This window comes from Lygodium microphyllum, chromosome 14 (assembly GCF_053477565.2).
Source record: "Lygodium microphyllum isolate KBCC chromosome 14, Lygodium_microphyllum_v1.1.10, whole genome shotgun sequence".
Taxonomy (NCBI): Eukaryota; Viridiplantae; Streptophyta; class Polypodiopsida; order Schizaeales; family Lygodiaceae; genus Lygodium; species Lygodium microphyllum.
In genome coordinates this window covers 17,282,495-17,296,916 of record NC_141148.1, presented here as the reverse complement: position 1 = coordinate 17,296,916, position 14,422 = coordinate 17,282,495, and the positions used below count along the sequence as shown (strand labels likewise).

Below are 14,422 nucleotides of genomic sequence, written 5' to 3'. Positions count from 1 at the left end.
AAGGCCTATTTATAAATATCATTATCTATGATTTTTTCATTAATAAAACAGAACCCTTTTCTATTCAATCTGTAAATAATCCCTTTATATCACAACCTTATGTGTGTAAAATATGTGTAAAAATTGTATTTTTAAAATCCCTTATATTGAATCCACATGATACATACACATATTTTTAACTGACCTCCATGGGTGTTTTGCTCAAAAGGAAGAAAGTTAGATCTAACACTTTTTATAACAAAAACCTTGGCCCCCAATCACATGAACTGAAGTTCACAATGATCTAGCCTTTATCCACACGATCTCCTTACTTTAATTTCTAGAAGCATACACCTCTTCATTTGTGTAAAAATGATTGACTCAATGTGTCCTGGTGACACTCTATCACAAAATATCCCTTCCATGGGTCTTGCATGACTAGTAAACCTTATATGCCAAGTGATTGGACCTTCGTTTTATCAAAGTCATGTTCGTGATGATATTGTTATGAGAGAAAAGTTATGCAATAATGATAGATTGAAAGTATGAATGCCAAAAATAAAATTGTACTAATGAAGTATAATTAGGTCCAAGTTCTAATTGTGGTCATTAGGTGCAAGTAGGTTACACAAACTTTATTAAGCAATAGAGCACTGTCATATTTAGACTTGACATAGGGGTATGTTGGCATCGTGATTTCAATACGAAAGTATATTCAAAAGAGAGTCTACTATATGCACTAACTAAGACAAATACTTAATCAAAGGAAGAAATGGTTGTATACTCTAGCATGGATTACATCCCAAAGGGTAATCACTCAAGACAAATCCATGAAAATGGACTAGACAATCATAGTTGTCATTGTAGCATTATAGTGTATAGAAGAATATAAAGAGATCTTAGAGTTTGGAAAGGTGAGGATCCAAGCAAAGAGTTGAAGAGGGATGGAGGGGAAGTGAAGAGTAATACAATGCTACTTCTTTGATCACTTTATAGCTTCTAGTGCTCACGGTGTCGTGCTAGTATGCACACAACGTGTAAAAATAATCTAGAGTATGGCTTTATTATTGATTTAGAGAGCCAATGCCATTTTAGACATTAGTGTTAGTGTCCATGGTTCAAAAATATTAGATTTTTGAACAAGTTTTAGTCAATTTTTTATATTTTAGATATTATCTCTTGTAAAAATTCATAAAACTATAGACAACTTCTAGATTATGATAACATGTAAAAGAAAACATGTAGCTTTTAGCTAATTTGAGAGGATTTTATGTAAAAAGAGAGATTGTCGAAATCGCGTGACACGCGATCGTTGTTTGCAAGCAGTGAACAACACTCCAAAGTGGCAGATGAAGAAGGAGTGATCTGGCTGAATTCTGGCCAGGTGTCTTGGTATTTTACCCCCCTTTCGAAGCCAATGGAGGCATCAGATTGGTGATCTGAGCAGCATAGAGGAAGGTATTACTTTAAACACTTTTTTGTCTATAATAGTTTTATCTTCTCTTAATGTAGGAATAAACTAACAGACTTCATCTCTATTCCTATTCTTATACATTTTCTTTTTTTTGTGAGTATTCTTTTACATCTTCTATTTCTTCGAGCCCCTTCTCTTCCGTGCATTGATTTGAGGCTGATATGTTCAGCCATATTCAGAGAATTAGCTATATCACTGTTCTTTTAATTCATTTCTTACTCTAATATAGAAGACATCTTGTCAAAATATGCAAGTATTATGCACCCCTATGGCAAAGCAATGTTTAAACAAGCACGTCTATGGAGCCTTTTTGTTGTAGTGTTTGTAGATCATTCATAGATGCTTTGAGTTGAATTAAGAGGAGCTTTTTCTCTTATTTCTTGGCTGTGGTAACTTATCCTTATCAGGAACTCAATTTGAAGCTCTCTTGAAGCAATTCTCTTTGCCCTACAAGCCTTGTAATTGACTCATAAGCTTTTGTCCCTATCCTGCACAGTTGATTCATGCTATGGCATCATGTATGAATGAAGGGATGCAGAGTTGTTTATGATACATGACAACATATTGTACCTAATTTTATAATTTGTGATTGCTCTTACAATCAAGAAAACAAGCTTGATTTGAGTTAGAACTTGTAAGATAATACTCTTGTGATCTTTGCTAAGAACATGCAGTTGGAAGCTCTACTAACATCTTCAAGAACTTAGCTTGAAACCTATAACCCTTCTCTTATCTCTACCATCTCCGGAGTCTAAGCTCCTGAACCCTCATACGTTCTTCTCTCTCAAACCCCTGTGATTGACCGTGAAGTACCTCTTGAACCTTTAAACATTCATTGTAATCTACTTATCTCTTGAAGACACATCTCTATCTATCTTGTCCAGTTTTCTTACCAAACCCCTGTGGTGACCTTCAACCCTACGCGCTGCGACAATGGAGAATTCCATCCCGATAATCCATGGCTAGTTCACTACCTTCTATTACTTTGTCATTGTCAAAGGGATATGCACATAGGCTATAATGGTGTGGGGTCTCTAAAAGGCACGATAAGATAGAAAAGGGAAAAGAAAGAAGAAGTTCTGATGAAACTTAAGAAGGGAAGCTAGGAGAACTTCAGTTTACATTCGATGTTAGCTTGTGTGAAACGAAAAACACAAAACCCATATAAGAAGTCCTAGTAATTAGCCCTCAACTCAACATTGATCAAACACACAACAAATCATCAAACTATTTTTGAATGGTAATAAAATACCATTAACTGCATAGCTTTCTTCTCATATCACATTAATGAGTCACATTGGCAAAAAGTTGATGCATGGGGTCTTTTTCTTCCACTCCTTAGATAGTTTCTTGAGCTTAAGATATAAGTTCACATTAACTAAGGAAGGTCTCGATTTGCCCAATTATCTTTGAGATATGCACGACTACAAAGTAAGCTTTTGCAAGGTAGGCATCTACAATAATCTACTCTTGTTCCACTAAGGAAGATAACACCTAACTTGGAAAAAGACACGGATCTCATCATCCCACATCTATGCTTAAATATTGTAGAAACACGAGTTCTCCTTCTCATCTACAAGTTGTATTTTATGTGGTCACCTCACACATCATGGGTGCAAGTGTTTTGGCTATTGCATCGGCATATCGGGTGGAGTAGCATCCATGGACAGTTTTCTCATCTACATCTTTCTATATATTTATTAGAAGAAGAAAGAAGCTTATGAGGTTAATTATTGCAATTTTAGCAACGATTTTTTGAAATCTTTCAAGTATTCATTGTCAGCACCAAAGTCCAATCGCCTTTCACATTCTTTCTCTTCAAGCTGCAACGAGATGCTGGTATTGTTATGCTCATGGCCAGCTTCCCTCTCACTCGTTGCCAGCCACCTAACGATATTAACATCCGCAACTCAATTGATTTCTTCTTCGTTAAAAGCGCTATTCACGATAGTTGTTCCCAACATATCGTCATCCTGTGAGTTGGTCACAACGAGCACTCCTAAGGCTTAGCTTCATCAATAAGTGCTTTCAGCCCTCGTCATCCACTCTTTGATCAGTATGGCGACCTTCATAGTGGACCACGACATGAATCGTTTGGATGTGATGTGAGCTAGCAGCGTCTCCTTATTGTAACTTTGTCTTTCTCCTGTCAGCCTCTCTTCACCATAAGCTGCTGTTGTTTATGCCGTTGCACTGCAGTCATCTTCACACTGTCATCCCGTACATCGTTCAGTAACCTTCGACCAAACTGTTATCCTTCTTGCAGTCCCAGTCAGCACTGGGAGCGACACCACACTACTTGTCAGGCCAAACAAGCAAGCACAGCTATAACAGTAAGTAGCTGACTCTTTTTGCCTTTCCCTTTTTCCAGTCAATCCTAAATGATGAACCATGTTACTATAGTTGGCTCTCCACAAACAACCTCGGCTTCTTCCTCCTCAACTCCTACCTAATAGCTTGGCTCTCCCACGCATGTGCTTTTCTTGCCCTATTATCCCTGCTCGTGTGAGACCCTCCTGTCCATTATAGCATTCAGCCCTTTTTAGGAATGCCCCCATTTTCCAGCCCATCTCTTAGTTTCCTCTCAAATAGCTGCCTTTTCAAAGGCTAATAGTAGCCTTCACTCATGCATACCGTGAGCTTGTTTTTCTCCCTCCCTTTTTAGTTAAAGTAGCCTCCCTCTAGCCTCAATCTTAGATTTTCACGAAAAGTTAGCCCTTTTCCATCCTTAGCTAATAGAAGTTTGCACTAGACCACAAAACAAACATATGCTCAATGTTCTTCAAAATGCATCACTTTATCTTTAATAAGATCAAGTCACTAGATAACTCATACATCGAAGAATCTGAAACAATCCCTACCAAGCCCAAAAGAGCTGACTGATGATCTATACACATACTGAGAACTGTTTGTGCCTGCTTGACCATGAGACCCTGTGAATTTAGCAAGCTGACAATATTCTCCCATGCATATTTTCGATGCAATCTCGCAAAGAAATCATGTGATTAACAACTGTTCTCTCTCAAAGCATCCATGGACACCAACAACTTATATTTTTCAAATTGGTGATCCTGCATATAGGTCACTTGACATTTCAACCGCTGCAAACAAGTTCCCAACACTGAACAAGATGCTCTAGCTTGTACCAATTTCGAGAGCTCTATTCGCTGAAGCTTATAGCACCCCATACTCACAAGCTGGCTTTCGAGCATTCTGACTGAAAATAGGCCAAGCATTTAAGTGCTCTGAATGCACATGATGGTAGAATTGAAGAACCACCCCAACAAAGCTTTAAAAGCCTCAATCAGCTGATGCAATATTTTCAGATAATGATCAAAGAGAACTGCAGCATACAATTAAATAACTGATCCTGCTGCAGGAATGTTTCATTGAGTGCATAATGGTAACCACCCCAACAAAGCTTTAAAAGCCTCAATCAGCTGATACAATATTTTCAGATAATGATCAAAGAGAACATGCTATCTTTCCACCCACATATTAACAACTTCCAGTAAGAAAAAGTTATTCTAACATACATATATCCTATCAAGACAAGATCAGGTGCTAGTATGTTGTTCAGAATGGTAAGTATCCCCTGACTCTTAAGGGGTGCAGCCAACACCAATGGTGGTATTTCAAACATAACACTTCTAATATCTCCCAACATGAAACCTGGATGAGCCAAAGAAAGACATTTTAGAGCAGCCCATAACTGACAACAGTACCTTGCAGAATTTGGAGCATAAACACCCATCATCCAGTGCAACTCATTCTCAAACATGATTTCCACAATGAAAAATCTGCCATGGATATCTTGTCTAATCAAAGAAGGCTGCAACAATGATCAAATGGCAAACATAACCCCTCATTGATAGGGTACACTGCCACTGTAAAAAACGATATAATCCTTCTGAACATAAATGTTGCCAGCAAAATGATGTTATTTATGCACAACAACAATAAATTCATCCCAATTGCCTTCAAATACACGGTGCCACATCCGGTACTGCTTAATTTGGGAAGAAACTCCCTTCAAATTCCAAGCACAATCTTTCATAATCTTAAATCTACTTGCATTGGGGTCTCTAAGCCCTTCCCTTTATCTTGAGCCAGTTTCCCCACCTAAAATTTTTCTATCTCCATCATAAGAGTTTGGATCAAATCCACCTTGCTTCCCCCCTAGGGCTATCTCTATAAGGATATACTTCAGGCTGAGAACAGAAAGTAACACTAGATGTCACAATTCTACCTCGAGAATCAAATAACATAGACGAATTTACTTGACCTTTCATAGGTCCCGACTGACACATAGAATAATAAGGTTGTGACAAATGCTCCACCAAGGAACCCTCTGCGCTGCTACTGCCTAGATTGAAACTCTCTTGGTGTTGTCTTGCATAAAAACCCTTCCCTTTCGGATGAAAAGTTTGTCACATTTGGAGTTAAAGAGAGAGTTGGGGACTTGGCCCCTGACGAGCATTCCTCTTAACCACTATCACCCAAAGGTGCTTCCCCCAACTCATCACTTTGAGCTTGTTTCACACCTTCACATGAAAGTGCCTGTTGTTCTACCCCCTTTGAAACCCAAGTACTATCCAAATCAACATGTTGCATACTCTTTATTGGCTCAACACATTTAACTTGTTGCATAAATTGTTGAGGGGTACCTTTCATAAGCATACCTCGTTACTATTGTTGAACCTATTCCCAAGGAGATTACGAAACAGAATGTCCCAATTGCCCACATCTAAAACAATAGCCTGCAAAGGTATCCCATTTCAACTCATACAAACAAGTTCTCTTCCCTTTAGCCTCAAGGCGCAACTTGTTGAGCCTAGGCTTACCAATATCCCATAACATGCAAGCCCTATTCCTATTGCGAGAAGCCAATCACAATAGGGTGGTCGAAGTGCATCTTGAAATTCTAACAAAGGCTTCCATGGCACCACATGCACCAACTGATATTCTGCTCCTACTTTTGGGCTTGTGCTTCAAGGGCCCACATGCACCGAGTGATGTTCTACTCCTTTTGGGTATGAGAGGTGGTGCTTCAAGGCACTCCGACTGCGAAATGGTCTTCCTCCAAGCAGAATAGGCAGGTTTTCTGTGGAGGCAGACCACAACCACTATGTTGCATGGCCCCTCCCGCTCCTTATGGTTTAAGCAAAAGATAGAAAATATTCCTCGTCCTCGAGTTGGATAAAAGATACTACATAGCTTTCTATATCTGTATGACCCTAATCTAGCACCCACAAGTGATCTACCATCTATGGAACGGACTTCTCCCTTCAAAAATGCCACAAGAAGGCTTCTTTAATGTCATTGTAAGTAGAGAAATGATCCACCTGATACTCTGTAACCAAGTAGTGACTTTGTCATGCAGGGTAGTCTCAAACAGTCTCCTTTTGGGGGAATCAACTTGACCGAGATTATTTGAACCATGTGTATTATCAAACTAGCAGATATGGGAATCCAGATCCGCTTTGCTGCCCTAGAACCTTGAATACTGATCTATATGTCGCCACTACTCGTGTTCCCATCGGGATGTGCACATGAGAATTTGGAGAAGCAAAAGGAGAGGTCAGTGGCAACAGAAAAAGGTACTCAGGTGAACACCAGTCGACATGACTGCTAACTGCCTAACTGCCAGATCCAAACAGACAGCACTACAAGGTTACATTTACACCTGGCCACCATTGCAGCCCTTGCCCTAACAAACATCAGTTTTCATAGAATCATCAGGAATATCCAAATATCAAAAACTCTCCTAACAACTTACCCAGTCCTTGGCTGAAATATGCCTTAGAACTCTTGTCCCTTCAGCTTTTACCTGAGCAAGCACATCACTAAACCAACAAGATACTGATTTTGCTTAAAGAGGAAAATAACCAAGTAAAAAACACAATCACCCCATGTAGCTGAGCATACCTTGCATTCTCCGGGTTTGAACGGACTTGCACATCCTCAAGATCACAATATCTCCTCACCTTCTCAAGATAAGTTAAAACTACTGTTTCAAACCCATCCTTTCGATTCTTCCCAACAGAAATTAACTTTATAGACAAAGTTTTCTGCATAAAGCAAAAGTGAATATTAATAGGCAAAAGTAATCAGCTTAATGAAACAAGATTGGTGCAGATATAAGCATGTTAAATGCATATCAAAGCAATTGCCAGAAGCTCATATTGGTCGTGGTATGACATACTTCTCTTCCAAATTCCTTTACATAATAATTTCAGCAGAAAAAACAAAGATTTCTATCATATGTCAAATTTTGGTGCAAATAAGGATCCTACAAAGGAGATGAAATTATATGAGCTTCGTAACAAAAAACAAATTAAAGGACAAGATTTTGATATCACACTTGTTCACAAAAGTACTTGGTACACACCGCTGACATCAGCTGTTGGGGTCATCGTTACATCCTTGGACATCCAAGATGGAGCCAATGGCTTTGATCACACCCTTGGGTACTTGGTACACACTGCTGACATCAGCTGTTGGGGTCATCATTACATCCTTGAACATCCAAGATGGAGCCAATAGCTTTGGACATCCAAGATGGAGCCAATAGCTTTGGTCACACCCTTGGGTACTTAGTGATTAGGTGTGAACATGCCCTTATGCTAGGACCATTAAGGATTCCTATAAAAAAGGACTCATTGGCTCATTTATGCCACATTGAAAGTGATCACCAAACTTGGACCGGGTGTGGCCATTATGTTGTTGGTCATAGGCTTAGAGATGATGTCATTTGGCTCAAGCTAGGAGGTGAATATGATGTCCATTTGCCTATGGTCCCTTCCAAATGAGTGCAGCTTGCATTGTGTCTCATGTGCAAGTTGGATCCTAGGTGGGTGCCTCATTGGTTTCAAAGCAAGAACCTACTATTTTACATGCAACATGATGACATAGACGAAACCAATGGAAGCTCACATGACCATGATGGTCCATACTTGATGGGTTTACCTGTTAGAAGTGGACACAACAATGGAAGTGTAGAAAACTATTGTAATAGACAGCTTAACACAAGAGAGAAGAGAGAAGAGACACTACAAAGGAAAGAAATACATTGCACAAAGCACTCAAAAGAAAATAGGAGCTTGGAAAATGAAACTAACTAATCTCCTAACACCCTCTCTCAAATCATGGATGATCTAGTACACTACAAAGATACAATAATAATGATTCATCATAGTACATACAACAATGACCATCACATAGGACCATGGATACCGAAGCAATGGATGTGCAAGCCACCACCAAGGTGCCTTCGAGAAAACTTAATGTCAATGTCAATCATACCAGCTCTTGAGAACATAGACGAATCATAGCAATTCTCTATGTCTATCAACAATGCCTCTGAAGTAGCACACATGACCATCCTATCACCAATGTGGCAATGCATAAATGACCATGGATTTCATGTGAGCTCAAACTAGGAGCCAATCCCACTCTCTATCAAATAGCTCATCATAAGCCTAGATCTCAATCCTAGCTCTAGGATTTCTAATTGCCAGACTTCAATCGATACATCACGGAAACCCCTCTCTAGATCCTGTACACACGTATAAAAGTGTAGATAAGGCCCAACTTCCCCACCTCAGCACCCTCTTATACTGCCTCTCTGGCATCAAAGAGTTGTGAGGGATGACCTGCATCACCTATACTAGCAAGTTGGAAGGAAGGCCCCACTAACAAGCATCAAGGTGCATGGCTAGAGCCTAAACTTGGACTTGTAGATGATGAAGACTCATCAATAGAGTTGTTACCCTTCATGTTCGTCCCCCCTTTCACTTCCGCAACGCTGCTAATGACTTGCAATCCTCCACGGACGTTCCTTCTTACCACAATAATAGCACTAAGACTTCTTTTTCTTCTTCCGTATGTCACCCCTCTCTGAAACTGGAACATCTGGAGCACCAAGAGATAGCATCCTCACCAAAACCTAAATCTGAACACAATTCTCCAACATGACATTCATAGATGAGTAAACAATGTCTCCATGGTAATCATCAATAGGAGAAGCCGAAGGAGCCATGATGAGGGAGATATATTAGAAGATGAGTAGAGAAAAGGGATCTTGAGGGATGGAAATGTGCCAAGAAGGCAGACTCACAAGATTTTCACGAGTTTAAGCAAGAAAGAAAGCACATACAAGAAGGATCAACAATAACCAGAGTGTCGTGAAAAGAACACAACCACCAGCTACACAAGAACGCTCTCTAAAGCTGAGTAGTGCATCACACAAAAGCTGATCAGAAAACAAGACACTTGCAGCAAAAACAAATCAAAGAAAAACGAACATATCAAAAACACAGTCCATACTATGCAAAACACAAAGTTTGCAGCCACCAGAGACTAAAACCAGCCTGAAAACACTTCGCGCCCAGCCTTGCACAGGAGCAAAAAGTCAAAGCACACATGCTGATCACAAAAATGCAGGCAGGTATAGCATTAAATGCATTCATCCTGCAGAAAAACTGATCGCCTCCACATGGAGACACAAAACACAGATTGCTGCAGGCAAAATGCAGGCTGAGCAGGGCAGAAACACCTTGGCATTTGTCAGCAGGTGATCCCCCAAGCTGGAGAACACTTGCAGTAGGTCAGGACAGGTCCAATCAGCAGAGAAATTTGAAAGCTCAAACCTGCAGCAGAAGAAAACAGCACCATAGGACCTAACATGAATGTCTGATACCATGTCAGGAGCAGGACCCCAACCTGAAACCTGATACCATGTTAGAAGTGGACGCAACACTGGAAGCATAGAAAACTATTGTAATAGACTGTGTAACACAAGAGAGAAGAGAGAAGAGAGACAATGGAAAGAAAAGAACACTACACAAAGAACTTAGAAGAAAAGAGATGCTTGGGAAATGGAATTAATATAACAAGACATGAGACAATACGAAAACAATGTGCGTCCCCAACTATGTGGGCACTAGCATCGGCTCCCTCTCTCCACCAAAACCTAAATAAGCCTCGAGTAGGCAAACCTCATCACAACTAGTAGGAAATGCCCAATCCACTAGAACATACACAGGCTCACACATGAACTCAATAATCTACTAACATTAACTCCCTCTCAAAAAGTGTGGTATGGAAGGCTACCAGCAACGGAGGTGGACATGGGTGGCCACATGTAAGTGGATAGTTGGGTAATGTAAGAAATTATTGCTTGGTACTTGTTTTTGGAATATCAATTTTGGCTACATATTGATGGTGTCAATGATGGTGCAATGAAATTCCTTAGTACAAGGTCATGTGGCCACAATCCGGTCATGACATACTAGCAAAGTCCAATGTTGAGAACCCCACATGGATCCTAAGCATTACCCAAACAATAGCCGGCAATGCAATCCTACGTGCCAATAAAGGCCAAATAGCATGATAAAGATCACCACATTGCTAAGGGCAATGCCTGTTGAGAAACCACTTCTTCAATTTACACATTTCATTTCGGGTTTCGCACTAACAGCCCCAAAAAGGGATGGTGTCCACATTTTGGCCACTTTTTCAATGGATGCCCACACAATGGTGCACCACCCTAGATAGCTTATGCCTATAACTAGGGAGTCACTTCATTCATTCTTCACCACACTCTTCAGTCATTCTTCACCCCTCTTTCTCAATCATCAGACACCCTTCCCGTCTCTCACCAACCCCTTCCATTGCCCTCAAACCCCTTTAAGAGGACATTGCAATTCATGGCTCGTGGTTGCCTTCACCCTTCCTCTTCTACTTCAGGCGCCCTGTTCCAACATCACGCCTTGCATTTGGAGCATCTTCCACCTGGCATCACCGTCCTCTGCTTGGCATGTCAACACCCTTCTCCTTCAAGCTCCACCTTCACCTACGTTTTTCAGTCTGGAGGCCGCCTCCTTGCTTGGTGTCATCATCTCCAGCTTGGCGTCAACATCCTAGTCTCTAGCGACAATCTCCATGACCGAGCCTAAGTGATTTCATCACTCATCTATCTCAAGGGCTATTGGGACCTACATTTTTGCAGCCTGGCTTCTCCTCCATCACCTGGCATCACTCATCTATCACAAAGGCTATCGGGGCCTGCGTCTTTGTAGCCCGGCTCATCCTCCATCATATGGCATCATCATTATTCACTTGGCATCAACATCTAGGTTGCTCTCCCTGCATTTGACAACTTTGACACTATGGGATTTGCATTTTGCTACCTAGGTCACTGGCTAGCCTTAGAAGACTACAGTTCGCTCCCTCAATAGCTGGTGATCATCTTCGACATCTCCAATAGCATCAGAGAACTACGGTCCGCTCCCTCGACAATTGTCTTTCACCTTCTAGTGATCACTTCGATAGCCCACTACCCAGATGACTATGATTCACTCCCTTCACTTCGCGAATTTCCCATGTTGCTGCCTAATTCAGACAGAACAATGTAATTATCTTTTGAGCTTCGGCTCCACTGTATCAGTTTTTCTTCTCATAGCACGATTCAGTGCATCATCATTGTGTTCTTCTTGTGTTTCTGAGTTTCTCTTCTCTCTCAATGTTTGCAGTATACAATCTGTGTTACTCCCCGCGAAAACCCTACTGTCTCTCTACAGCACTGTTGCTTATTTTAACAAGGTATCAGAGAATACGTGTTATTTTTGACATGGTATCAAAGCGCAAGAGCTCAAAGAGCTAAAGACCCTATTCATCAGAGAAGGCAAAGACAAGTTGCAAGTTCCGCATCATCTATTGCTTCTCTCTTGGAAAATGACAGTCAACTATGAAGGAGAGAAAAGAGAGACAATGAAAGAGTGCTAAAGCAAAAGAGTAGAGTGTACTTGCTGAATTGAAAGAATGAGAATGAAAGATACAAGATAGGTCTAAGATAGACCTAGCTCTAACTCAACTAGAGTTAATTGACTCTAACTCTAACTCTAACTCTAAGAGTGGTGACACAACTTATAACTTTAGTTGTGTTTACACTAAGAACTGAAAAAAAACTAAAGACTAAAACATTGGGCACTGCCCATAGAATTGGCAAATTCTAACACCCCCCTACAGTGCCAATGTGGTAAAGTACAAGAATGATCAATCACCAAAGGATAGCAAGCTTAAGGACTTGCGAAAAGCCTCAAACTTCTCATGAGGTAGTGTCTTCATGAAAATGTCTACAACATTTTCCTGTACAGGGGTTCATACATCAAGCGGATCTCTCATGCATAGCATCTCTCTCTAAAATAATGATAATGCACCTCAATATGCTTTGTACAAGCATGAAACACAAGATTTCGTGCCACTATAATAGCACTCTAACTGTCAAAAAGAATGGGTGTAGGACCCTCCAATGATAAATGTAGATCAGCCAGCAATCTACATAACCATACACATTCCACTATTGCCATGAAGGCTGCCTTGTACTCAGCTTTACAAAATGAGGTAGCCACTGTAGGCTATTTCTTGCTTGACCATGAAATGCATGAACGGCCAAAAAAGAAATAGTGTCCACTAGTAGACTGCCTAGTGTCTACATGACCAGCCCAATTTGAATCACTATGAGCCTGTAATTACGAGTCTCCCCCCGGGAAATAATAATGCATATGACTGAGTACCTTGCAAGTATCTAAAGATCCGCTTAACAACTTGCCAATGTATAGTCCATGTGCTATGCATACACATGCTCACCTAAGATACTACATTCTGAATGTCAGGGCGTGTGTTGCAAAGATAAATAAGACAACCAACAACCTATGGCTGTAAATTGCAACATCAAACATCTCTTCACCATCATGCATAGACAGCTTTAAGCCTGGCTTGCAATATTGCATATTAAACCTATGTAACAACTTATCCACATACCGTGACTGTGACATGATGATATCATGATGATTTTGGGTAAAGCAATTCCCCAAATAATATTGTTTTAATTCAGCCTGAAATCTGTAATTTTTGCTTCTGAAGGTCCACTAAGCAACATGTCATCTACATAAATAATGATAATCAACAAGCCCCCTCCTTCATTCTTAATGTATAGAGTGGACAAAGTTGGAAATATGCATCAATTATAGAGTACCATGCATGAGGAGCCTGTTTAAGACCATAAATAACTTTGTTTAGCTTGAATACCATGTGCTCTTTCCTCTTCACCGCAAACCCTAGAGGTTGTGACACATACACATCCTTGTGCAAATCCCCATTCAAGAATATTGTCTTAATGTCCAACTAATGTATCTTCCAATCATAATTTGCAGCCATAGCAATTATACATCTCACTGTACTCATACGGGATGTAGAAGAAAAAGTTTCTTCATAATCTATGCTCTTCTTCTGTGCATAGCCTTTTGCTACCAACTGTGCTTTGTACCTATCAATGGTACCATCAACCTTGCGTTTGAGTTTAAAAACTCATTTTGTGTCAATGGCCTTCTTGCCAAGTGGTAAATCCACAAGATCCCATGTAGAGTTGGTGGCAATAGAGTCTAACTCAACCTACATGGCCTACATCCAATGTACATCTTGATGAGCTTCATCCAAGGAAGTAAGCTCATCATCATCCAATAGTGAGCTCATAAATACATGCTCATCACAATCATCTACTCCCGTAAAATCAGTAAAATGGACTCCCCCTGCATCATGTGCTACATGTCTAGCATCCCTTCTAGTGCGTTGAGCTCAAGGAGCATCCACTTTACTCTCCTAGAGTGTTTGCAACAGCCATCTTGGGACTGTTTTTGCTGTATTTACAGCAGCGCTTTCATGTTGTACTATATTTTCTACTGCATGTGGCAAACCATCATCATTACCCTATTGTTTAAGCACATATGGTGCAGCAATAGCTTGTTGCATTATGTCTGTCTGGCCATTTATTAAAGTAGGCATGGACTCCAAAGAAAGTGGCAAGAGACCCTCAAAGACATCACCAATGTCATGGGTGGTTGACATTTAAAACAGATCATGTGAAAATGCAGCATTTTCAGCAAATATGACATCCCTACTGACAAA

The 14,422-nt window shown here is 40.4% G+C and overlaps 1 protein-coding gene across 5 annotated transcripts in view; it reads right to left on the bottom strand.

Annotated features, from left to right (window-relative positions):
* Window positions 1–14,422, bottom strand: part of LOC148025369 (methyltransferase) — a 97,583-nt gene that overhangs the window by 43,311 nt on the left and 39,850 nt on the right. For all 5 annotated transcript variants that reach the window (XR_015693061.1, XM_087692431.1, XM_087692433.1 and 2 more), the window contains exons 3-4: window positions 7,382–7,524; window positions 7,233–7,299 (exon numbers count right to left, since the gene is read on the bottom strand). Coding sequence is in view for 4 of the 5 variants with exons in the window: in XM_087692431.1 (XP_087548557.1) it covers window positions 7,233–7,299; window positions 7,382–7,524 (210 nt within the window). In the remaining variant the exon portion in view is untranslated. The remainder of the gene's footprint in view (window positions 1–7,232; window positions 7,300–7,381; window positions 7,525–14,422) is intronic.